This window comes from Aquarana catesbeiana, linkage group LG03, assembly GCF_042186555.1.
Source record: "Aquarana catesbeiana isolate 2022-GZ linkage group LG03, ASM4218655v1, whole genome shotgun sequence".
Lineage (NCBI taxonomy): Eukaryota > Metazoa > Chordata > Amphibia > Anura > Ranidae > Aquarana > Aquarana catesbeiana.
In genome coordinates, this window is record NC_133326.1 from 88,578,799 (window position 1) to 88,606,750 (window position 27,952).

Genomic DNA, 27,952 nt, shown 5'->3' on the forward strand with positions numbered 1-27,952 from the left:
TGTTTAAAGAATGATTCCCATGCATTAATAAAGTAAAAAATAGGCAATATAACTTTAGAAACATGTTTAAGGAATGATCAGCATGCAGAAGGAACAAAGGTTATACACCTTACAGTATTCCTTGTGTCAGTTCCAGAAAAGGAATACAATTATATTACTAAATGTTTTCTATCCCAGATGTTTAAACCCACCAAAAATTGGTCTAGTATCTACCAAACCAAAAAGACTTCAATATATACTTACGATCTGCATCTGCAAAAATAATGTTAGGACTTTTTCCTCCTAGTTCAAGAGTCACTCTTTTCAGATTGCTTCTTCCTGCTGCCTCTTGAATCTGTTTGCCAACCTAGTATTAAAAGAGTGGGTTAATACTGACAGAGCAGTACTAGTAAAATGTGCAGAATGTAACAGAATGTGCAGAAACTGCTCTCCTAAAACTCACAAACGACTTGCTAACAGCTAAAACCAATGGTCATTATTCCATACTCTTACTCTTGGACCTCTCCGCTGCCTTTGATACAGTTGATCACCCCCTCCTCCTCAAAAAACTCAATTTGCTTGGTATCCATGGCTGTGCTCTCCTTTGGTTCAAATCTTACCTATCTCACTGCACCTTCAATGTCACTTAAAACTCTACTTCCTCCTCTCTAACCCCCTTACCGTTGGGGTCCCCCAAGGTTCTGTCCTTGGACCTCTACTATACTCGATCTACACATCCTCCCTGGGTCAGCTGATAGCCTCCCATGGCTTCCACTAACATTTATATGCCAATGACACCCAAATCTATCTCTCTACCCCTCAGCTCACCCCATCAGTCGCCTCACACATCACTGTTTTACTAACAGACATATCAGCCTGAATGTCACACCACTTCCTCAAACCTCTAAAACTGAGCTCATAATATTTCCTCCCCCACATGCCCCTTCCCCTGACTTCTCTGTCAAGATCAATAGCACAACTATCAGTTCATCCCCACATGCAAGGGTGCTAGGGGTAACCCTAGACTCTGAACTGTCCTTTTAGGCCCACATCCAATCCCTGCCAAAATCATGCCGCCTTAGCCTCTGCAACATCTCTAGAATACGCCCCTTTTTAACCAATGACAACACCAAGCTTCCAATTCACTCCCTGGTCATCTCTCGCCTCGACCACTGCAACTCACTCCTCATTGGACTACCTGTACATACACTATCCCCCCTTCAGTCCATAACGAATGCTGCTGCAAGACTCATCCACCTTACCAACCGTTCAGTGTCCTCCACCCCTCTCTGCCAATCCCTGCACAGGCCAATGAATAAAATTCAAAGTATTAACAATAATTTACAAAGCAGTCCACAACAACGCCCCCAGATACATCACTAACCTAGTCCCAAAATACCAACCAAGCCGCTCTCTTCGGTCCTCCCAAGACCTCCTGCTCTCTAGCTCACTTGTCACCTCCTCCCATGCTCGCCTACAGGATTTCTCTAGAGCTTCTCCCATTCTTTGGAATTCCCTACCCCAATCTGTCGAACTGTCCCCTAATCTATCCTTTTTTAGATGATCTCTGAAAACCCTTCTCTTTAAAGAAGCTTAACCTGCTTCTAACAAATACACTGTTTTACTTTCTCCAACAGCTCATCCCCCACACCTTTTGTATCAATTTACCCTCCCTCCTAGATTGTAAGCTCTAGCGAGCAGGGCCCTCTGATTCCTCTTGTACCAAATTGTAATGTAACTGTAATGTCTGCCTTCATTTTGTTAAGCACTACGCAAACTGTTAGCTCTATATAAATCCTGTATAATAATTATTATTATCGTTCAAGTAAATAAATAAAAGACTTAAATCACTTTGAAGCTAGGACATTCAGATAAGTTACAGACTTATGGACATAACCGTAGTCATTACACCAGCACTATATATAAACTGGTGTACGAGAAAGGGGGGTGGGGAAGTAACACAGGTTTTTCGCATAATAACCCACTTTAATACTGTGGAATAGGGGACATAATTGTAGTCTTTGCCCTTTGGCCTACTTCTACTAGACGTTGCTTGTAGACCTTTCTTGTGTTAAGGGCCCTATAACTGTCATCTAAAACTACCTTTCTCAACTGGAGTGCCGCAGCACCCTGGGGTGCTGCCTGAGGTTATAAGGTTTTACTAGGGTGCACTGCTGCGGAATCCTGGTAGAGAAAGGAATGTGAATCACACAGAGCTCCCACTCATCTGCCAAACTGTACAATGGCACGGCAGGAACATCTTCATTCAGGAAAGTGAAAACAATCAAAGGGGGAGGTGTCTTCCAGAGTTTGTACTGTGCTCTCCACCTCCCCCTACAGTGCAGTGCTCACCATGTGGTTTTACCCCCCCCCCCCAAACCTCACATGTGAACAAGCTTTTGGTACACATCTGTGCAGCTGCATGCTATGTGTTAGCCAAACCATTACTTTCAATGGGCGGTCGTACCCATAAAAATGCAGGGAAAGAAGGCTCTAGTACTTTTTTTACAATCACATCACACCAAATACGAACCACTTTTGGGAATGCGTGGGGGTACCAATATGAATTAGGCTGAGGTGCCTTGAGAGTGCCCTGATTAGTAAAAGGTTGAGAAAAGCTGATCTAAAACAACAATAAGCCCTGGTTCACATTGGAGAATTTTGACATGTGATTTGACATTTCAAAACGCATGTTAAATCGGTGGCAATTGCCGTCAATGGCACCGTTCTAATCGGTGCGACGCCGCATCTGCGGCGCTGCACTGATTTCAAAAAGTAGTTTCTGTACTAGTTTTTTTGATTTTGGGCTGCGATTTACATTGACATCTGTGCAGATGTCTCTGAAATTGCAGCCGAAATCGAGACTTACATGCGGGAAATTGTGCGAGTTCAGCTGAACTTGCGCGGTTCATTCCCACAGCTCAGTGTGAACCTGGGCTTAAAGGCACAAAAGTTTGCTGAACGATTTTCAAAGTATATGCACATTATTTCAGTGATTATTTTCTTTATAACACTATAAACATCATTTTCATTTTCTACTTTAATTTTATATATCCTGAAAGCCTCTATCCATTTAACCATAAATATGGTACTGTTCTGTTTTCAGTCTGCAGTATATGGTGGTAGGGTCGATTTTACAAGTTACTGGTTCATGTCTTCCATTTTACTATATTTTTTAAAAGTAAACGTACAATAAAGAAAGAAATCAAACAGGACATGTGAAAGCCTTATTTCCAGTCCTAGCTATGAGGATTAGTAAATAATTGTACCAGGTATGGTTCCATTTCTGACCTGAAATTGGATTCTTTTACCATGGTTTATCTTTAGGACCGTAATATGAAATTGCTTAGTAAAGGGTTATATTATCCTGTATTTTATTTTCTTCCTTTCTCATAAATCTATTTCATATACTCCCTGCTTGTAGAAATATATGAACTTTAATAACAGAAGTCATTTCTAGGACCATGAAATCAACTAATGGAAGTGTATTACATTTAGAGAAAACAGAGCTCAGTGCAAAATCACCCACACAATAGACAGTAAAGTGTTTATTACTGAGAAGTGAACATAGTAGGCCAATATCCCCACTTATGAACAGCTTTTTTTTTTAATGCAATATTAATATGAACATCGTAATGGGGTTGATTTACTATAGACAAATATACTGTGCACTTTGCTAATGCAGTTTCACTCATTTTCCCAGAGCTTAGTGAATGTGGTGAAGCTTCACTTCGTAGCAAATACCCAAACAGGTGCAAGAAAAAAAAATAACAGCATTATGGCGCTCACGTGATTGGATGATGGAAATCAGCAGAACTTCACCACATTCACTAAGCTCTTGGTAAAATGAGGGCAACTGCACTTGCAAAGTGCACATTCTATTTGCCTTTAGTAAATCAACCCCATTGTGGAATGGATACCAAATGGAATGGATATTGGGATTGGTAAATGCTATCTTAAGATACTTTCAACATACATTGTCGGCTCTGGTGGTCCTGAGCATGCCTATAATTCCCTCATAATCTAGATGACCAACAGATACCCTGTTTGGCCAGATTGGATGGGGTTGGCTACCTGATTGTTGGTTAAGTCTGTGGGTTTATGGCAATTATAAAATTAGAACTGTAAATTAGTTTCAAGCATGTAGGATGCTAATTACCTTGTATACAGCAAGATGCTAGAGAGGCACATTTAGCCATAATATTTCTGAATTTCATAAACTGTAGACAAAGTATAACAAAATCTGATTTAAAATTATTCCCTATGTTTTGGTTAGCCTTATAGGTACTAATCATCAGATAGCAGGGTAGTAATGGCAGCACTGCATTTACCACAATGGCACACATGTGCGCTGATCAACTATGGGAATTTTATTTTATTTATTTTTTATTTTTGCAAGAGCTATACTTAGTAACAGATGGTATAACAACACCCTTACTTTAATACTACAACTTCAGGTCCAGTAAGTACACTGCATGCTTCTAGTGGAGGTTAAGCCTATTTTTTAATGTATCCTGCTTCTGGCTCATTAGTTACCCAAAACATTGCACAACAGAGTTAAGAACTCATTATTTAGCCAGAGGTCAGAAGCTCTGTATATACTATACATGACATTAATCTCACTTAAGAAATGAAAGGGAAATCCTGCTGAGTAAATTAGAATCAGTGGTAATACAGCTGTTTGCTACAAACATTTGTTTGGCATTAAACTATTGCAATTCTCCTGTAGTGCACTTTGATGGCTTCACTTGTATCTAGTTGAGTAATGATGAGATCATAGTTTGTATAAAGAAAACACATGGCCAATCATAACAGAACGTAAAAATAGGTTTAACAGTGTCCGCATAAACTTTTGTATCTAAATCAGCAATTACTTCCTTTGTTTTGTGCTGTGAAAGCAAATTATAATATTATATATTGAAAATGGCGCCATTTTAGGAGAAAAGTTGAATTTGTACCCATCAGCTGTGATGTTTGCCAAAATACAAAGAGCAGCCTCCTCACATTGCACAATAAGAATAAAATGCAGCCTTCTACTAGAAAAAGGATCTTCTGACTTCAGCTTGTTTAAGCTTTGACAAAAAAAAACTGAGATTTCTATCCAGAGCTGCACCAGATTTCACTCTCCAGTTTTAGTAAATCAACCCCACTGTCAGTAAGCATAGATACATACAGGTACCCAATAAAACAGTTTAAAAAGTAAACTACACAAAAGTATAAGGCATGAAATGCTTACATTGAACTAAAACATTTCTATGCATTTCAGTATCCACTCCTTTTATCCTGTTGTAGCTATATTAAAACCGTAGATCATAAGTTATTAATCGATTACAATCCTTTGAAAACAAAGCATGGAGACTTCAAATTAGCTTAAAGTATACCTGTGCAAAGAACATACACATCAATGTATTTTACATATTCTGAATAGGGATGAGCTTCGTGTTCGAGTCGAACCCATGTTCGACTCGAACATCGGCTGTTCGATCGTTCGTCGAATCGCAGTGCATTGCTTGCTGATGATTGGCCAAGCATGCACTATGACCCGCATGCTTGGCCAATCACAGCGCCGCCTTAACAGAGAGCCATGATTGGCCAAAGCCAAGGAGGCTTTGGCCAATTATGGCTCAGGGGATTTAGTACACGCCCCACACTATATAAGGCCGCCTGCACGGCGGCCCTGTGCAGTGTGTTCCGGTGTGCTTAGAGAGAGAGAGAGACAGTGTCATTTCATTTGAGTTAGCTAGATTAGGCAGGACAGTCAGTCAGTTAGCTGCACTTAAAATGTATTGTGTATATATATGCATCCCAGGTGTTGCATATATATATATATATATATACACTGTATTCAGTTTAGCTAGATCCGTTCCTGTTATCTTCTAGACTATTTACATTTAGTGCAGTGCGTCCTGCTCACAGTGTTCAGCTAGATCCGTTCCTGTTATATTCCTACTGACAGGCAGGCTTGTCTTGTTACAGTATTTTGAAGAAAATTACTGGTGTTCTTTTGATCCTATTAGTGCCACAGTCAGGCAGCTAGACTATTTACATTTAGTGCAGTGCTTCCTGCTCACAGTGTTCAGCTAGATCCGTTCCTGTTATCTTCTTACTGACAGGCAGGCTTGTCTTGTTACAGTATTTTAAAGAAAATTACTGGTGTTCTTTTGATCCTATTAGTACCACAGTCAGGCAGCTAGACTATTTACAGTTAGTGCAGTGCGTCCTGCCCACAGTGTTCTGCTAAACTTACAAGTAAGTGGGGTGCGTCCTGCTCACAGTGTTCAGCTAAACCTACAAGTTAGTGGGGTGCGTCTACCTCACAGTGTTCAGCTAAACCTACAAGCTAGTGGGGTGCGTCCTGCTCACAGTGTTCAGCTAGATCCATTTCTGTTATCTTCTTACTGACAGGCAGGCTTGTCTTGTTACAGTAAATACAGCTACCTGAAGAAAATTGCTGGTGTTCTTTTGATCCTATTAGTACCACAGTCAGGCAGCTAGACTATTTACAGTTAGTGCAGTGCGTCCTGCTCACAGTGTTCTGCTAAACCTACAAGTTAGTGGGGTGCGTGCTGCTCACAGTGTTCAGCAAAACCTACAAGTTAGTGGGGTGCGTCCACCTCACAGTGTTCAGCTAAACCTACAAGCTAGTGGGGTGCGTCCTGCTCACAGTGTTCAGCTAGATCCGTTCCTGTTATCTTCTTACTGACAGGCAGGCTTGTCTTGTTACAGTATTTTAAAGAAAATTGCTGGTGTTCTTTTGATCCTATTAGTACCACAGTCAGGCAGCTAGACTATTTACAGTTAGTGCAGTGCGTCCTGCTCACAGTGTTCTGCTAAAACTACAAGTTAGTGGGGTGCGTCCTGCTCACAGTGTTCAGCTAAACCTACAAGTTAGTGGGGTGCGTCCACCTCACAGTGTTCAGCTAAACCTACAAGCTAGTGGGGTGCGTCCTGCTCACAGTGTTCAGCTAGATCCGTTCCTGTTATCTTCTTACTGACAGGCAGGCTTGTCTTGTTACAGTATTTTAAAGAAAATTACTGATGTTCTTTTGATCCTATTATTACCACAGTCAGGCAGCTAGACTATTTACAGTTAGTGCAGTGCGTCCTGCTCACAGTGTTCTGCTAAACCTACAAGTTAGTGGGGTGCGTCCTGCTCACAGTGTTCAGCTAAACCTACAAGTTAGTGGGGTGCGTCCACCTCACAGTGTTCAGCTAAACCTACAAGCTAGTGGGGTGCGTCCTGCTCACAGTGTTCAGCTAGATCCGTTTCTGTTATCTTCTTACTGACAGGCAGGCTTGTCTTGTTACAGTAAATACAGCTACCTGAAGAAAATTGCTGGTGTTCTTTTGATCCTATTAGTACCACAGTCAGGCAGCTAGACTATTTACAGTTAGTGCAGTGCGTCCTGCTCACAGTGTTCTGCTAAACCTACAAGTTAGTGGGGTGCGTCCTGCTCACAGTGTTCAGCTAAACCTACAAGTTAGTGGGGTGCGTCCACCTCACAGTGTTCAGCTAAACCTACAAGCTAGTGGGGTGCGTCCTGCTCACAGTGTTCAGCTAGATCCGTTCCTGTTATCTTCTTACTGACAGGCAGGCTTGTCTTGTTACAGTATTTTAAAGAAAATTGCTGGTGTTCTTTTGATCCTATTAGTACCACAGTCAGGCAGCTAGACTATTTACAGTTAGTGCAGTGCGTCTTGCTCACAGTGTTCTGCTAAACCTACAAGTTAGTGGGGTGCGTCTTGCTCACAGTGTTCAGCTAAAGCTACCTGTAGAAGGTTGGTGGTGTTCTCATACTACAGGCAGGCAGTTGATTTTGCTAGCTGCAGTATCAGTACATATATATATATATATATATATATCCCAGCTTAGTGCAGCTACAGGCCATTAGTATGTCTGGAAGGCCAAGAAGGAGAGGCAGACAGTCACAAGCCAATAAGAGAGGGCAAGCAGGCTCTGTGTCTAGTGCTGGTCGTGGAGACGGTGCATCCTCATCAGCACGTGGCCATGGGACACGCTTGGCCTTTTTTTCGGCAGCTGGCCATGTTGAGCCGCAACATGCGGAAGACTTGGTCGAGTGGATGACCAAGCCGTCCTCATCCTCCTCATCCTCTCTCACCCATGACCAGGGTACTTTGTCTGGCAAAGCAGCGGTCTCTTCCCTCGGCTCAATGTCATCAGTGACTCCTTCCCTAGCCCCACCATGTCCTCCTGAGGAGTCCCTCGAACTGTTTGACCACAGTGTTGGGTACATGCTCCAGGAGGATGCCCAGCGTTTGGAAGGCTCTGATGATGATACTGAGCTCGATGAAGGCAGTAACACGAGCACGGACAGAGGGGGTGCCCAAGAAGGACAGCAATCTGGCAGTCATGCTCCCCCTGCTGCAGCATACTGCCAGGTTTGCTCCAGTGATGAGGAGGGAGGGGATGATGAGGTCACTGACTCAACGTGGGTGCCAGATAGGAGAGAGGAGGAGGAGGAGGAGGAGGAGGCGGCACATCACCAACGAGGCAGGATGCCCTCCAGGGGCCAGCCTAAGGGCAGCACATTGACTGCATCACACCCCAAAGCTCCACATGTGCAGGGCGCTGCAGTCTCTGCGCGTTATTCAAAAAGTTCTTTGGTGTGGGCCTTTTTTGAGACGAGTGCATCAGATCGCACCGCTGCTATTTGCAACATATGTCTCAAGCGTATCTCGCGTGGCCAAAACATCTCCCGCTTGGGTACCACATGCTTGACCAGACATATGTTGACCTGCCATGCAGTTCGTTGGCAAGCGTATCTAAAAGACCCACACCAAAGAACAAAGAGGACCTCTGCTTGCTCCTCATCAGCTGAGATTTCCAACCCCACTAGACCTTCAGTCCTCTCTGAGACCTGCACTGAGAGGAATGAAGGTGTAGAATTAGGTGTGTCACAGCCACGTACTTGTGGGCAATCTGATTTTGGTACACCGACGTCAGATTGTACCAGGCAAATTTCCCTGCCCCAGCTGCTGCACCGCCGAAAGAAGTTTTCTCCCAGCCATCTACATGCCCAGCGGTTGAATGCTAGCTTGGCAAAATTGCTAGCACTTCAACTGCTGCCTTTTCAGTTGGTAGACTCTGCCCCCTTCCGTGAGTTTGTGGAATGTGCAGTTCCTCAGTGGCAGGTACCCAAACGCCACTTTTTCTCACGGAAGGCGATTCCGGCTCTCTACCAGCATGTGGAAGGCAATGTCCATGCCTCGCTGGACAGGGCGGTCAGCGGTAAGGTGCATATTACCGCTGACTCATGGTCCAGCAGGCATGGACAGGGACGTTACCTAAGTTTCACGGCGCATTGGGTGACTCTGCTGGCAGCTGGGAAGGATGCAGGACAAGGTGCAGTAGTGTTGGAGGTTGTTCCGCCACACGCCTCCAAAATGCTAATGATTGTGACACACCTCTCTCCTCCACCCCCTCCTCTTCTTCTTCCTCCATGGCCTCTTCCTCGGAACCAGCGGTGCTCCGTAGTCGTTCAAGGGGCTACGCAAGTACGCAGGCCAAAAGATGCCATGCGGTGCTTGAGCTGGTGTGCTTGGGGGACAGGAGCCACACTGGGGCAGAGGTTCTGTCAGCTCTGCAGGGGCAGGTTCAGAGGTGGTTGACGCCACGCCAACTTAAGGCAGGAATGGTGGTTTGCGACAATGGCACCAACCTCCTCTCTGCCCTCCGACAGGGACAAATGACCCATGTGCCCTGTTTGGCTCACGTCCTTAACTTGGTGGTGCAGCGGTTCTTGGGCAGGTACCCGGGCTTACAGGATGTCCTGAGGCAGGCCAGGAAAGTCTGTGTGCATTTCCGCCGGTCATATAATGCCAGTGCTCGGCTGACGGACCCCCAAAAGGAGTTTAACCTGCCCAAGAACCGCCTAATCTGTGACATTCCCACCAGGTGGAACTCAACGTTGGCCATGCTGCAGCGGCTGCACACGCAGCAGAGGGCCATCAATGAGTACCTGTGCGACTATGGCACCAGGACAGGGTCAGGGGAGCTTGGTTTTTTTTCCCCACGCCAGTGGGCCATGATCAGGGATGCATGCACTGTCCTGTCACCATTTGAGGAGGCCACGAGGATGGTGAGCAGTGACAGTGCATGCATCAGTGACACTGTCCCCCTTGTCCACCTGTTGGAGCACACGCTGCGTGGAATAATGGACAGGGCACTTGAGGCAGAACAGAGGCAGGAAGAGGAGGACTTCCTTAGCTCTCAAGGCCCCCTTTATCCAGACAGTGTTCCTGCGTGCCCGCCGATCACACAGGAAGAGGACGAGGAGGAAGAGGAGGAGGAGGAGGAGGAAGATTGTGTCAGTATGGAGGTGGAGCCTGGCACTCAGCATCAGCAGCAGTCTTTAAGGGATCAGTCCCAAGAAACACATGGACTTGTACGTGGCTGGGAGGAGGTGGCTGCGGACCATGTCGTCCTTAGTGACCCAGAGGACTCCGGACCGAATGCCTCAGCAAACCTACGCTGCATGGCCTCCCTGATCCTGCAAAGCCTGCGTAAGGATCCTCGTATTCGTGGTATCAAGGAGAAGGACCAATACTGGCTGGCAACCCTCCTTGATCCACATTACAAGGGTAAGGTTGCGGACCTTATCTTGCCATCGCAGAGGGAGCAGAGGATGAAACATCTTCGGGAGGCCTTGCAGAAAGGTCGCGTTCCCAGAGACTGGGAGGTTACAAACTCCTGTTTCTGGACAACGTGTTGCTGAGGCTTCGGTCAGTCAAAGAAGGAGCGGTGGAGAAGGTGGCCGTCTGACCGATGCGTTCAGACAATTTTTTGGTCCGCAGCCCCAAGGTATGATCGGTTCCAGCAACCATCGCCAGCGTCTGTTTTACATGGTGCAGGAATACCTAGGGGCAAGATTAGACTTGGACACCTTTCCCACCGAAAATCCTCTGGGTTACTGGGTCTTGAGGATGGATCACTGGCCAGAGCTTGCACAGTATGCAATTGAGCTACTGGCCTGTCCTGCATCCAGCGTTCTTTCGGAACGCACATTCAGTGCTGCTGGAGGCGTGGTAACCGATCACAGGGTGCGTCTGTCCACTGACTCGGTCGATCGACTGACCTTCATAAAAATGAATGAGTCTTGGATCACCACCAGCTACCAAGCACCTGATGCTGATGTAACTGAATAATTTTTTTTGAAATCTCAGATCCCTTCAAAGACTGCCTATGCTGATGCTGAGTGACTATTCCTGAGTAATTATCCTCTTCCTCCTCAATCATCACGCTGATAGCTTGTAAGAGCATTTTTGGTTCTGGGCGCCACCACCAGTGCCTAAGGCACAATTTTTCAGCCCCTGTTTAACAGGGGCGTGTAATTACGATTTTTGATGTAATACTTTGCAGCAGGGCTCGTTCCTGCATTCCAACTAGAGTGTCTGTGAGGGGTTGCAGTGTTGTGGCACCAGCACCAGTGCCTAAGGCCCAATTTTTCAGCCCTTGTTTAACAGGGGCGTGTAATTACAATTTTTGATGCAATACTTTGCAGCAGGGCTCGTTCCTGCATTCCAACTAGAGTGTCTGTGAGGGGTTGCAGTGTTGTGGCACCAGCACCAGTGCCTAAGGCCTAATTTTTCAGCTCCTGTTCAGCAGGGGCATGTAATTACAATTCTTGATCTAATATTTCACAGCAGAGCCCTGTGAGGGCTTACAGTGTTGTGGCCACAGCAACACCTAAGGCCCAAATTTCTGCTGAGTATATAGGGCAGGACCCTACTTTCAAACAACTAACTTACAAACGACTCCTACTTGCAAATGGAAGGAGACAACAGGAAGTGAGAATAAATCTACCCCTAGGAAGGGAAATTCTCTCCTGTAAGAGTTAATATGGGAAAAACATTTCTCCTTTCCACTGATGCTTTCCAATCCATTGGGACAAAAAGTGAGGTGAAATCTTCTGAAGAGGAGGAAAGACAGCAAAACAAATGTCACAGGGGTGATAACCCTTCCCTATGTTTTCCAAAAAGCTTAAAAAAGATTTTTTGGCTGGAGCTAAACACGTTAAAAATGTACCCGTTCAAAATTACAAAGAGATTCTACTTAACAACAAACCTACAGCCTGTATACTGCTGTTCAGAGTATATAGGGCCTGGTGGCCCCACACCTTTCCTTATTTTAATTTGGGTGCGGGGTTCCCCTTAATATCCATACAAGACCCAAAGGGCCTGGTAATGGACTGGGGGGTACCCATGCCGTTTGTCTCACTGATTTTCATCCATATTGCCAGGACCCGACATTACATTAAACCCGCAAGCAGTTTTAAATGAGATTTTTTCCTTTAAAAATGACATTTGGTGCAGGGACTGTTCTAAACACGGGAAACACGCGTCACTTTACAGGCATACTATAGACACCCCTCAGGTACGATATTTAAAGGAATATTTCACTTTTTTTTTTTTACTTTAAGCATCATTAAAATCACTGCTCCCGAAAAAACGGCCGTTTTTAAAAGTTTTTTTTGCATTGATACATGTCCCCTGGGGTAGGACCCGGGTCCCCAAACCCTTTTTAGGACAATACCATGCAAATTAGCCTTTAAAATGAGCACTTTTGATTTCGAACGTTCGAGTCCCATAGACGTCAATGGGGTTCTAACGTTCGTGCGAACTTTCGGTCCGTTCGCAGGTTCTGGTGCGAACCGAACCGGGGGGTGTTCGGCTCATCCCTAATTCTGAACAGCCCCACAGTAAAAGCCCCAAAAAACAAGCTCTCATTCATCTCTGTATCTGTAAGCATTGTGAAAGAATTCATTTTCGAAATTCATGACAGAGGCAGTATATTTCTGTATAAGAACTTGGCAGCCTACAAGCACCACAGCCAATAAGCCCCTTTCACATGGTGGCTCGATTAGAACTGCCTGTCAGTTTTTCAGGCAGATCTGAATGGAAGCTGCATGTTAATCTATGGGCAGACAAATGTAAAAGGACATGCATCCATTTATATCTGATGCCTCCAAGTCTGTTCAGGTCTGAAAGAAACACAGAAAGGTCTGCATCGCTTTCCATTGTCAGGATTTGCTGTCTTCAACTGTCTGTATTTGTAGGTGGCAGTGCTTGTTAATTACCACAGAGTTAGCTGGTTATAGACAGACACTTCCTGTTCCTGCTAGTTGTCAGAAACCTCAATTGGAGGACTGTAATGTTTTATATGTAGCGCTGGTAGATTTGCAATCTACCATATGTTAGGTAAATTTAGTAACTTGTTCGTTAAATAGATTAGGTTTTCCTCTGTTCCAGGTTGGCTGATGTTGTGTGTGTTTCCGTGCTGACCGGTGGGTGTCGCTGTTGTCACTGGTCAGTGTTGGAAATGCAATGTGTCGAAGCGTATGGATGCTCTTCTGTCCCGGAGACAACTCGGTGGAGGTGGTCCTCCAAGATGCATTCTGGGCGAGGGTATTTATGGGACAGATGCCATGTTGTGGGGTTCGTTTCACAGCCACCTGCTGGCCCTCCTGGCTGACAGGTATGCGTTAGAGAAGCAATCTCGTGGACCTCCGTTCCGGAGGCCCACGTCACTGCGGCACAGGGGTGGGCCCAGAAGCTTGTCTGGGGCCTACCACAGCAGCCGAGGAATGGTCCTGAGCTGTCTATCCAAAGGGAGGAAGCTGGACAACCGAGGAGATCCCAGGGGAGGACCTGTCATGGAAGGATCACGCAGCATGCTGGTCTGGAGAGGGGCCTGGTGACTCGGTTGGAGGACGTATCCTAAAAGTAACTATACAGCATAGTGTTTCCGGGTTGGCTTAAAGGTTCAAGCACTGTGACTGACGTTCATTCCAGAAAAACCAATACATCCTGTGGCAGAGGATCGTACCGGTTTATCCCAAACAAGTCTGTGGCAGAGACTTTTGTTCGTGCTACGTACTGGCTGCTAGGCAAGTGAGAGAGGCCTATCCAGGCGAGCAAAGAGTGTGTCCCACGAGGGGAACGCATTCTATTATAATATCCAAATTCTACCAGGACATTTGTCAAGAACCTTACAAGAAGATATTTGAGTTTCTTCTGCAGTTTCCCTTCTGCCTCTTTCCTGCTATTTCCTTAGTAAATTGTTCAATAAAGCATTGAAAACGTACTCAAGTGTTGGTGCGTGTATCGTCCAGAGGTAAACTCAATGGAACCCCTAGACCCGGTGCCGGTAAAACAGAGGGAAGGAGAGTGAAGGTAACAAGCCCGATTAAACCAGCAGCTCCACCGAGAGTTAGTGCTACATGTGGGGGCGTCGTCCGGGATTTGTTGACCGTGAATTCTCGCAACCCAGAGAAGTGTTTTACCGGGAGTTTATGGACTTTGAAAAATTCTTTAGGAAGAGAAAAGTTTAAACTGCAGGACTTTATTTCTGAATGCGTACACGGTGGGCGCCAGTGAAGGCCTGGGAGCTACGTGATCAGAAGAACAAGTGGGAGGAGCCTACCCTACTTAGGGACGCGTGTATGTGTTTGGTGCCAGAGGAGAGGAAAGGCCTCGTGATCGTGCTGAGAAGATCAGAGTGTGGCCATGTCTTTTTCGGTGATGCAGCCAATCATGGGACAGAGAATGTTCCCTACCAGCACCATGATGAATACTGTGCTATCTGGAACTCTGCTTACGGATACTGGAGTTCGTTTGAAGCCGCAGGGGAGGTTTGTCCTGTATACCTCAGGAGATATTGAGGGACTGGGCATGATCTGCCGCCGATGTGAAGGATTGGCCATGCATCTCCGTCCGTTTGGCCGATGCCTGCAATGTGGAGAGTACTTGTTTGTGGTGGAGCAACCTACCACGTTGCTCCGTGCTTATCGAATGGATTGGGCAACAGGTATCGCCACAGTAGAAGCTGCTACCGCTACGGAGAGAGAACAACAGGCTACCACTTTGCCTGTTGTTGCTGATAATGTTTCGGAGAGAGACACTGCTGCTGTCGTCTCATCAGGGGACATTACTTTGATTTCTGCATCCACTACACCTACTCCTGTTTTACCGACTCAAAGGAAGGTGGGATATGTGAAGGCTTCCCGCGGCCGTGGTCGAGGCCTACCCCAGAGGTTACCTGAACCGGAGCTACCAGAGTCCACGCCAGGAACAGGTAAGCCACTGATGGGAAATGTATCTGGGACTGTGAGTAAATATCTACCAGCGGAAGAGTTGGGAGACTCGGAATTGGAATCCATGTCGGATCTTTCCGGGGATGATGACCTATTTGAGACTATGTCACAAGAGCTGTTATGGTTCACAAAGTGAAGATGTTGCCTCTGCTATGACTCTCCCTGAATGGACAGCCCTAAGTTCTGGGAAGACCTCACCCTGTGTGGAGCCACACAGTACTGTTACTGGGACTTTGCCAAAAGTTTCTAGTTCACTACAGACACCGGCTGGGTCTATGGTGGGCAAATCATTGGATTCCTGTGTACCGCCTGGTATGGGGAGAGACAGATCTTTGCCCAAACTTGCACGTTTGCAGAGGATGTTAAACAAGTGTGTAGCTGCCGAGTATGATTTGGAGTTCCCTTATGTGCCCCAGGACATAATGCAGATGATTGAGACTAATCGGGAACTTTGGTACAGTGAAGCTGTTTGGGACTATTTGTCTGTGCCTAAGCCTTTCCGAAACACTGGATGTTCTGTTAAGATGGATGAATGTTTTAGTAGATGTTTCATGCACTGGAATTTCGGTCGGCACATCTATGCTGACAAAGTGGTCATCTGCAGGCCCGGAAAGGATGACGTTGTCTATTTCATTACCACCGTGGATAAAACGGGAAAATCACTGACATTGCCAGATCACCGGTTTTATTGGTGATTCTGGACAAAAGAACTTTGCAAGTAGTTAGCTAGTTAGTGTCAGTGTAAAGAAATCTGCGTGGTCCTGGCCGACAGGTATGCATTAGAGAAGCAATCTCATGGTCCTCCGTTCCGGAGGCCCACGTCGCTGCGGTGCAGGGGTGGGCCCAGAAGCTTGTCTGGGGCCTACCACAGCAGCCGAGGAATGGTCCTGAGCTGTCTATCCAAAGGGAGGAAGCTGGACAACCGAGGAGATCCCAGGGGAGGACCCATCATGGAAGGATCACGCAGCGTGCTGGTCTGGAGAGGGACCTGGTGACTCGGTTGGAGGACGTATCCTAAAAGTAACTATACAGCATAGTGTTGCCGGGTTGGCTTAAAACTTCAAGCACTGTGACTGACGTTCATTCCAGAAAAACCAATACATCCTGTGGCAGAGGATCGTACCGGTTTATCCCAAACAAGTCTGTGGCAGAGACTTTTGTTCGTGCTACGTACTGGCTGCTAGGCAAGTGAGAGAGGCCTATCCAGGCGAGCAAAGAGTGTGTCCCACGAGGGGAGCACATTCTATTATAATATCCAAATTCTACCAGGACATTTGTCAAGAACCTTACAAGAAGATATTTGAGTTTCTTCTGCAGTTTCCCTTCTGCCTCTTTCCTGCTATTTCCTTAGTAAATTGTTCAATAAAGCATTGAAAGCGTACTCAAGTCTTGGTGCGTGTATCGTCCAGAGGTAAACTCAACGGAACCCCTAGACCCGGTGCCGGTAAAACAGAGGGAAGGAGAGTGAAGGTAACAAGCCCGCTTAAACCAGCAGCTCCACCGAGAGTTAGTGCTAAATGGAATTTTCTAGGAAGTAGAGACCTCACCTCACCTTAGCCATATGACTTTTTGCACACAGGAGCTGCTGCTATATTTTACTGAGACCAGAAACAGACTATTAAGCAAGTATTCCTATATTCAAATAGTTTAACTGCAGCTGCCCACTACTTCTTGAGCGTGTATCATAATTCTTGTGAGAGGTGTATATCTGCCCTATTGTTATTATCTCACATGCACATTGCAAGACAGCTAGGTCGGTGCTACTGTATGTGTGCAGTATATTAGTAGGTGAACCTGTTTGTTGCAATAAAGTTTATATGCAGCTCCTGTTAGTTTAAACCTGTTCTTTCTGTTTTGAGATTCTTTAGCTAGTTTGTGCTAGCATGTGCTAGAGCCAGATTAGGCATGCGATGGCCACTTGGTAGTTAGAGGTCAGCTTGCATGGCAGATTAGAAGCTGCTAGGGACTAAGAAACAGAGTAGATAGGCTGACTTTTAGTTCCAGTGCCACACCACAGATTCTATTGGTAGGAATCTGCATTCCAGGCTGGTTGGACAGTAGTTGGAGGATCTCCCCATCACTGCTGATCTTGTCTTCGGGTCTCTAACACCAAGACAGACACCACATTGTGATCGTCCTCAGGGGTTCCTGCAACTGAACTTTGCTGCAACATTCATTAGGGGGTATCATTTTAATAGCTATATATACCTGGGTATATGTGCACAATTCCATCAGAACTCTAGTTGGGCCTTTGCTGATAATACCTGTTTGCTTTGTATGTACTATTATACATAATACATACATACTTTATTTGTATGTACTATTTTTAATCTTTTCTTATATAAAGCTAGTATTCCATACTGGCGTGCATCTATATGCTTATGAATAGTGTTATATACGGGTTGTAGTAGTTCCTCTTCTTCTAATTACTTTGATTAGATCAACTTTATTATCAAACCCACTCCTCAATTTAGAGAAGATTATGGTTCTCTTAGTTACCTACAGGTTTAACGCAATACATCCCCCCACCACCACCATCAGAGGGATCTGAGGTAGTTTGATGTAACTGGACTCAAGTCCATTTACATACACCTGCCCATAGACCTTATATGGGTTTAATCAACTCTTGGAAGGCAAGAATGAATGTGACATCTATACCATTCAGCTCCCTGCTGATCAGAATGGGCACGGCTGGTGTGAAGGGACTAGGGATGAGCTAAACACCCCCCCGGTTCGGTTTGCACCAGAACATACCACACAGGCAAACAATTCAAAAGAACACACGAACACACGAAGTCTATGGGACATGCTCATTTTAAAGGCTTATATGCAAGTTATTGTCATAAAAAGTGTTTGGGGACCTGGGTCTTGCCCCAGGGGGCTGTATCAATGCAAAATTTTTTTTTTTTAAAGTTTGTTTTTTTGGGGGCAGTGATTTTTTTAATGCGTAAAGTGAAACAATAAATATGAAATATTCCTTTAAATATCATGCCTGGGGGGTGTCTATAGTATGCCTGTAAAGTGGCGCATTTTTTTGTTTAGAACAGTACCACAGCAAAATGACATTTTTAAAGGAAAAATTGTCATTCAAAACTGATCGCGGCTGTAATGAATTGTCGGGTCTCGGCAATATAGATAAAACTCACTGAAAAAAAAGGGTATTGGTTCCTTCCAGTCCATTACCAGGCCCTTTGGGTCTGGTATGAATATTAAGGGGAACCCCGAACCAAAATGTAAAAAAAAAATTGCATGGGGGGTCCCCCTAAATTCCGTACCAGGCCCTTCAGGTCCAATATGGAAATTAAGGGATACCCTGTGCCAAATTTAAAAAAAATGGCATGGGGTCCCCCCAAAATCCATACCAGACCCTTATCCGAGCACGCAACCTGGCAGGCCGCAGAAAAAGAAGGGGGAAGAGAGAACAGCCCCCCCCTGAACCGTACCAGGCCACATGCCCTCAACATGGGGAGGGTGCTTTGGGGTAGCCCCCAAAGCACCTTGTCCCTATGTTGATGGGGACAAAGGCCTCATCCCCACAACCCTTGCCCGGTGGTTGTGGGAGTATGCAGGCAGGGGGCTTATTGGAATCTGGAAGCCCCCTTTAATGAGGGGACCCTCAGATCCCGCCCCCTATGTGAATTGGTAACGCCCTACCATTTTAAAGGCTTATATGCAAGTTATTGTCATAAAAAGTGTTTGGGGACCTGGGTCCTGCCCCAGGGGACATGTATCAATGCAAACATTTTTTTTTAAAACGTTCATTTTTTCGGGAGCAGTAATTTTTTTAATGCGTAAAGTGAAATAATAAAGATGAAATATTCCTTTAAATATCGTGCCTGGGGGTGTGTCTATAGTATGCCTGTAAAGTGGTGCATTTTTCCCATGTTTAGAACAGTACCACAGCAAAATGACATTTCTAAAGGAAAAATTGTCATTTAAAATTGATTGCGGCTGTAATGAATTGTTGGGTCTCGGCAATATAGATAAAACTCACTGAAAAAAAGGGCATGGGTTCCCTCCAGTCCATTACCAGGCCCTTTGGGTCTGGTATGAATATTAAAGGAACCCTAAACCAAAATGTAAAAAAAACGCAACCTGGCAGGCCGCAGGAAAAGAAGGGGGAAGAGAGAATGCCCCCCCTCCTGAACCGTACCAGGCCACATGCTCTCAACATGGGGAGGGTGCTTTGGGGTAGCCCCCCAAAGCACCTTGTCCCTATGTTGATGAGGACAAGGGCCTCATCCCCACAACACTTGCCCAGTAGTTGTGGGGGTATGCAGACGGGGGGCTTATTGGAATCTGGAAGCCCCCTTTAACGAGGGGACCCTCAGATCCCACCCCCTATGTGAATTGGTAACGGGTAAATTGTACCCCTACCATTTCACAAAAAAAGTGTCAAGAATGATAAAAAAGACAAGAGACAGCTTGGGACAACTCCTCCATTAAAAAAAAATAAAATAAAAATGTCCCGCGATGTAAATCCACGCTGCCCGACGGACCAAAAAAGAATTTTAAAAAAAGCCGCAACCGTTCCACCTCCATGGGAGGCTCCTGCCGACTGACGCTTCTTCTGGGTGACAGTTCCCCGTGGCTCCCCGTGGCGTCAGAGGGGGCGGGGTCATCCGTTTACATCACCAGGTGGCCCTGCCCTCAGCTATATAAGAACTGTTACCCAGAAGAAGTGTCAGTCAGCGGGAGGCTCTCATGGAGGCGGAACGGTTGCGGCTTTTACCCCATTACCAATTCACATGGGGGGCCGGGATCTGGGGGTCTCCTTGTTAAAGGGGATTCCAGATTCCGATAAGCCCCCTGCCCGCATACCCCCACAACCACTGGGCAAGGGTTGTGGGGATGAGGCCCGTGTTCCCATCAACATAGGGACAAGGTGCTTTGGGGGGCCTGATGGGCCTGGTATAGATTTTAGGGGGACCCCATCGCAATTTTTTTTTAATTTTGGTTTGGGGTTCCCCTTGATATTAAAACCAGACCCAAAGGGCCTGGTAATGGACTAGGGGGGAACCCATGCTCTTTTTTTCAATGAGTTTTATCAATATTGCCAAGACCCGACAATTCATTACAGCCGCGATCAGTTTTGAATGAAAATTTTTCCTTTAGAAATGTCATTTTGCTGTGGTACTGTTCCAAACATGGGAAAAATGCGCCAATTTTCAGGCATACTATAGACACCCCCCAGGCACGATATTTAAAGGAATATTTCATTTTTATTGTTTCACTTTAAGCATTAAAAAAATCACTGCTCCCAAAATAAGTTTTAAATAAAAATTGTTTGCATTGATACATGTCCCCTGGGGCAGGGGCATATAAGCCTTTAGAATAAGCACTTTTGATTTTTCATGTTAGTGTCCCATAGACTTTAACGATGTTCCGGCGGCTTTCAAATTTGCCCCGAACATCGCATATTGTTCGGTGTTTGCAGAACATCCGAACAACCAAAGTTCACCCCGAAATAATGCTCGGGCCAAACCGTTCGCCAATCCCTAGAAGGGTCCCTTAGAAACTGACTGAAATCTGATTCTAAAACCTCTGTTGTGTTCTTTGAGTAAAAATAACTTTACATTAAAAGTAGCTAGAGAAGTAATTTGTGACTCGTAAAGCTTTTTTTTTTTTTTTTTTTTTTTTTACTGCTTGTTAATATTATGTAGATTAATGTCCATAGTCTGGGCACAGGTGTACATCAAGCTTCAGGTAGCTAAAGCTAAATTCAAGTGCCTTTTGGTCAATACATTTTTTTGTTGGTTTGTCAAGCTATAGCAATTGCAGCTCTAAAGACCGGGGAACACGAAGATCTTGCCAGCTATGGAATTTACAAGTTGTTGCTTTAATGTGACAGTTACTCGGGCAGAAAATAAAACTGTTATAAGAAAGAAGGGGGACAGCTTTCTTTTCCTCAAGTCATTTTTTTTTCATCAATTGAAAGTAAAGTCCTGCGTTTACAAATTGTTATTACAGTGAGTGTATTTAAGATGTGATAATGTTGACCGCTGTCACAGGAAATCTAAAATATGGAACAGTTTATGTTAGCCTTGCATTTAAAACTTTCATCTGTTCTTGCTTAGCATCTTAAGAGACCCCTTCTCTCATATTAGTGTTGCTTGCCACTTCCTATTACAAAGCCTGCTGTATTACTAGCTAAGAAGCTTCCCTTTAAAAAACTATGACAGCTTTTGATCTTTAAACCCTGTTAACTAGTTTCAGCTGAAACCAAATATTCTGTTATGGAAGAACTGTGGTCTGTAGTCTTGACACCAATAATTGCCTTACAATTAAACACTTTACCAAAACGAAATACTTTTTTGGACATTGGTCAGAAAGAATCATGAAATGTTGAAAACATTGTACTTTGTGACTTCAAAAAACACAAAGTATTTTGGCTTGGCATAGAGACATGAAATGTTTAATTGCTATGTTTACATACACAATTTTTCACCCAATAGTAAATGATGATAATGGCCTTTTCCCCAACTGTCATTAGCAGAACTGAGTATTATTTAGCCACATATAAATAGGGTTTTTTGCTGATGTGGTCATTATGCAAACAAATTTAATATATCTGCCATCATCTCTGCTGACTTCCATCATCTAATCATTTTCAAACAAAAAATGTTGTTTTTTTTCCTTGCATATAATTGGGTATTCTTTGCAAAGTGACATTTCACCACATTCACAAAGCTCTGGACAAAATTTCCTTGAAAACTGCAACTTCCCTTTTTGCCTATTTGCCATTAGTAATTCATCCCCCATGTCTCTGTGTGGAGGAGGCCATCTTGGTAGAGGAAAGGCTTTGCCTTCTCATTTGAAAGCTCCCAGCAAAAGAAAGAGTGAACAGCACAGTAATGACATCATCAAATCCATCCAAATGACATAATCAAATCCCTCCAAATCTTGTGAGACTATGAATCAGACTAAGCACAATGTCTTAGACCTCGCACTTCAGAAAAAACTATGCGGCTGTAGGCACAGGAGTGCCTATTCCCCCTTCAAATGCCAGGAAGTGCACATCTCTTTTTTAAGAAGGAATTCCAGACTAAAGTTATATAATTTTAATGTATTTCTTGATGTTCCCTACAACATAGCAATCTTTCACTGCATAGCAATTGCACTTTAACCGCTTGCTGACCAGCCGCCATCATTTTACTGTGGCAGGTCGGCACGATCCCGCGAACCATCGTAGCTTTACATCGGCTCGCAGGATCAGGATAGCAGGCTGCAGTGCAGGAGTGCCGATGCTCGTGGCCAATGGTCGTGATGACCGCCGGCCATGAGCGATCGCGGGCACTAGAGGCAGAACAGGGACGTGTGTGTGTAAACACACAAATCCCTATTCTGTTCTGTGAGGAATGACAGATCGTGTGTTCCTAATAGCTAGGAACCACGATCTGTTACTTCCTCTAGGTCAGTCCCCTCCCCCTACAGTTAGAAACACACTGAGGGGACACAGTTAACGCCTTGATCGCCCCTTAGTGTTAACCCCTTCCCTGCCAGTGACATTTTTACAGTAATCAGTCCATTTGTATAGCACTGATCGCTGTATAAATGCCAATGGTCCCAAAAATGTGTCGAAAGTGTTCGATGTGTCTGCCATAATGTCACAGTCCCAATAAAAATTGCAGATCGCCGCCATTACTATTAAAAAAAAATAATAATAAAATGCTATAAATATATCCCCTATTTTGAAGACGTTATAACTTTTGCGCAAACCAATCAATATACGCTTATTGCGATTTTTTTTATCCAAAAATATGTAGAAAAATACATATCGGCCTAAACTGAGAAAAAATTTGCTTTTTAAAAAAAAAAAAATGGGAATATTTATTATAGCAAAAAGTACAAAATATTGTGTTTTTTTCAAAATTGTCGCTCTTTTTTTGTTTACAGCGCAAAAAATAAAAACCGCAGAGGCGATCAAATACCACCAAAAGAAAGCTCTATGCGATCAAATACCACCAAAAGAAAGCTCTATTTGTGGGAAAAAAAAGGACGTCAATTTTGTTTGGGTTTAGTGTTGCATGACCGCGCAATTGTCAGTTAAAGCGACACAGTGCCGAATCGCAAAAAATGGCCCGGTCATTCAGCAGCCAAATCTTCCTGGGCTGAACTGGGTAAGGGGTCCTGTGCATAGGCCTTTGTCTGCATTTAAAGTGCTTTTCTCCCATATAAAAGTAAATGTCAATAACAAAGTAACTTGAAGCAGCTCTATGAAGCACAGTAAAACTTATAAGTAGCTTCAGGTAAATCCTTCACCAACCAAAAGGCAAATCAAAGCAACTCCAATCCAAGTGAAATTAGTTCAGAGGCTCCTGAAAGCATACTGCATTTGACTTTATAAGTGAGCCATAAGATTACTGTAGAATGCCATGATGTTTTCAGATAACTATGAATAAATGGAAAATTATTGGATCAATGATTGAAAGTAGGGGTCTAAGATTGGCACTGAAAATGAACCAGTATAAATATATAATTCTAATGCAGCCAAAATCTACAATGCTTTAGTCTAAGCTCGTAAAACCATAAGAGTTCTCATATGTGATCATTTACTCTAGTTTCTAAAAAAATAAATTAAGTTCACACTTCAGTGTAGGATGGAAGACCATCTATTTAGAAAATAGTTGAGACATGAAGAAACATTGCCCTTCACGTACAGAAAATGTACATACCTCTGTAGAGCCAGTGAACGCAATTTTATCTATGCCAGGGTGAAAAGTTATTGCTGCGCCTGCAGTTGGCCCATATCCTGGCAAAATATTCACAACTCCTGGTGGAAACCCAGCCTAGTAAAATAAAATTGAAGGGGAAAATGGTGTGTCAAAACTATCTTCATACATTTAATTTAAATCTCTTAGTTTTAGCACTTACGAAAGTATAATATTGTTACTGCTGCTTTTTCTTTCTTTACCTCTTTGATGAGAGCTCCCATGTAAAGTGCAGTGAGCGGTGTTTGTTCAGCCGGTTTAATCACAACAGTATTCCCACAGCAGAGAGCTGGTGCCACCTTCCATGCAAACATCAGTAGGGGAAAGTTCCACTGAAAAACAACATTAAAAACAATGTGCTTATTTGCTAAATGAATAGAGGCTGTCAACCTGTCAGAGTAAATGTTCACTATAAAAAATGAATAGTGAATAAGGTGAAATCATGTTGACTATGAATACCCAATCGTTTGCAATTGGAAAAACATTTTTTCTAACTTATGTCTCGATATTCAATTTTTTTTGTATTGGATAGGGCATAATTAAAACATTTGGCAGGTTTTTTGTTGCTCTCTGGGGCGGGGGGGATTTCCCTTCACTTATTGTCACACACACAACAGGACACAGTGGGACATTCGATAGTTACGTAGTTACATAGTTAGTCGGGTTGAAAAAAGACACAAGTCCATCTAGTTCAGTGGTTATCAACTCCTGTCCTCAGGACTCACTAACAGGCCAGGTTTTCAAGAAAACTGAAATACATTACAGGTGATATCATTTGCTGCTCAGTGATTGCAGTAGTCTAGTCTGCATCTCCCCAAAGGTATTACCTAAAATCTGGAATGTTAGTGGGTCCTGAGGACAGGAGTTGAGAAACACTGATCTAGTTCAACCAATAAAAGGGAAAACCAAAATCATACAATCCCATATACACAATGCCATACCCACAGTTGATCCAGAGGAAGGCAAAATAACCCCAGCAAAGCATGATCCAATTGGCTCCAGCAGGGGAAAAAATCCTTCCTGATTCCCCAAGAGGCAATCGGATATTCCCTGGATCAACTTTACCCAATTAACTTTACATAGATGAATTCAATACAAAGTTAAGGGAAACTTCCCTTAGACAATTATCACTGGCATTACAAGATCTCCGCTCTATACTTGTTTGGGTGCCAACAATACAATTTTGTTTTTCCCAATAGTCACTAAGGACTAATAGGGAGGTTGAATTTCTCTACCAGGGGACACAGACAATACAATTGTGACAGAAGTTCTAAACCTCCCCTACTATGTCAAAAACTACAACACATTTTAAATGAACTGGGCCTGCAGAATACTTCAAAGTAGACTACAGCATTGAAAGTGGCATAAATACGAAAAATAAGCTCAGCTTAACGCAAGGCTTCGCTGCCTGACTGGTATTAACTGCCCCTAGATTTTTGCAAACGTTTGCTTCTTCAAAGAATTACTAGAAAACAAACTAATGGCTTCATTTCACCAAACACCTAATTTACTTGTAACACAAATGTTTATAAATCAGATATTAAACAATTTCTGTATGAAAAAAATCCATTAAAAAAAGAAAAAAATGGCCTAAAAGTCATGATGCGGGCAGCTTCCATTTAAAAGACTTTAGATGCCAGATCTCCAAGTAAGCATTAGGCAAAGGCCAAGTTCTTTGCCAAACACTACTGCTGACTTTAAGGAAAATGTGTGACTATATTAAAGAATGTGGAAAATGTGTTGTTGATATAACTGATTTTAACATTGATGGAAAAAAGATGGAGATACCACCCTTGTTTCAAAGACATGTTCATCAACATTTTAAACTACTTGTATTGTATTTATCGATTTAAATGAAGCTTTTAATTTACAGTATTGTACTTACAATGGAAGCTTTGTAAACACCAGTTCAGGTACAGAAACACTCAAACCCTGCCAATAATTATAGATTCTTTGCAGGTATAGGTTCCCTTCACATCTTTAAATAACAATGCTTAGGTTAAGAAACAAAACCTCAGTGAGGGAAAATCTGCAATAGGGATACAAATAGCAATACAAGATCAAGTTCATTACTGTATGTCAATGGGCTCATACTAGGCCAAACGTAGAAGTGGTAACAGATTAGTGGACATTAGTGTTCAAAACTTTGAAAATGACTCCTCTATGTGGACATCTTCGAGTTATGCCACTTATGGCCTTTGAATCCACATAGCAGTAATATGTTTGTGTGTCTAAACCCAAGAACAAAAATATATATTGCAGCTCACCATTCCTTAAGTGTGGTGGCTTCATTACTTTTTGCTGTAACAGGGAGGGGGTTCACAGAGATGTGGCCTAGATTTCTGGCAGGACGAACAGGTATTTTTTACAAGTATTAAACTGATATATAAAAAAAAAGCTTTCAATGGTATATTAAGCAGAAGAGAACAGAGAAGAAATTGTGTAGGTTTACACAGGAAACTGATAACCCAACAATATTATTAATTAATGGCACCTATTTTTGTGGTAAAAACACTGAAGGTCCTATGTATCAACATGTTCTGAACTAGATTAACATCTCTAATCAACATCAGACCTACTTTGAAAATCTATATAGGGGTCACTAAAATAACTCTTATTTTAGTTAGAACATGCTGATATATAAGGTCCTGAATGCAGAGAGAGATGAAAGCAAATACCAATATATATATATATATATATATATATATATATATGGATATATATCTATCTATATATATAGATAGATATATATCTATCTATATATATATATTCAGTATATATATTTAGATTTAAATTTTTGTATAGACGTATGAAATTGTTCCTAACAAAATCAGTCATGTCTCTCAAATGCTCAAATAGGTGAGACAAAACAGCATGAAAGAGGATAAGTGCATCCTCTTGTTTGACTGCTGACCTTCATCATTGTTTTATTAGTCGTAGCTGGATGAAATCTGAAGAGTAAAATTATAGGCTTGGAGTCTTTACTGATGAGTGCAGGTTGGTAATGTTATTTCTGTCCACCTTTGTAAATGAGTAAGGGCTTTAGAAAACCTACTGTGGTATCATAACAAATGTCATGAAGGAAAGATAATATGCCCAGGAAACTACGGGATAAGGAAAATGTTTACCATAAAAGCCAGTGTTCAGACTTGCTTTAATATTGCAATACAGCATGCTTGCCACAAGAATTTTCCATGGGTGTGTTAAAGGGGAAATTGTATTGGATCTTAAATGTTCCACTGTCACAATGGCACAGTAATTCATATACACTAGAATGTAGACTGTTTTTGATTATGGCCCTTAAGTTAATTGGACAGTCTAATCTCTCAGGCTAATGTCTATAATAAAGAGGGAGAGGAGGAAATTATCATACATATATTTAGGCCATCAAAACGAAAAGTCTTTTTACAAAAGGAACATCTCTGCTTCTTTGCCATATATACTTATGTTCTTAAAACATGGTCACAAGCTGTAGCACTACTCAACAGCTACTATGGCGAAGTGTATTTAATTATTACAGGTATTTTATACCACATCTATAATTTATGTAGTGCTTTACATATTGTAGATTCACACCAGTCCCTGCTTTCAGGTAGTTTACAATCTAAGGTCCTCAGCTCATATGCATACATATCCTAGGGCCAATTTTAAACAGGAGCCACATAACCTACCAGCATGTCTTTGGAGTACGGGTGGCAACCCACCAGCACAGGGAGAACATGAAAACTCCATGCAGACAGTGCCCTAAGCAGGATACAAACTGGGGACACTGGGGACAAATACACTAAGAGCACTACCCAACATTGCTCTGTACATAGCAGAAAATTACACAGGCTCTATAAAATAAGCAACAATGGAGCAGCATGTGTACATTCAGTAAGTATAATATGGTATTGTTGTGTACAGCTATGGGATATGTTGCAATATGCTATGATGCTTTAGAGCCATGTATTTCTAGTTTCATCCTTGCATTTGATAAAAATGTAATCAAAAAACTTAAGTCTATGAAAAAAGTTGCATACAGGGGTGCAGAGTTTCACATACACACACATGCACAAGTGCACACACAGTTCCAAGATCTGTTTATATCACCAAATATAGTAAATATATTATGTATTTATTTTGATTTTATTCCTTGAGCCATAAGAA

At 43.2% G+C, this 27,952-nt stretch overlaps 1 protein-coding gene across 1 annotated transcript in view; it reads right to left on the reverse strand.

Annotated features, from left to right (window-relative positions):
• ALDH1A2 (aldehyde dehydrogenase 1 family member A2) overlaps positions 1-27,952 on the reverse strand; it is a 99,432-nt gene that overhangs the window by 18,200 nt on the left and 53,280 nt on the right. Inside the window, exons 6-8 of the mRNA XM_073618808.1 lie at positions 24,007-24,135; positions 23,768-23,881; positions 244-346 (exon numbers count right to left, since the gene is read on the reverse strand). Coding sequence (XP_073474909.1) covers positions 244-346; positions 23,768-23,881; positions 24,007-24,135 — 346 coding nt within the window. The remainder of the gene's footprint in view (positions 1-243; positions 347-23,767; positions 23,882-24,006; positions 24,136-27,952) is intronic.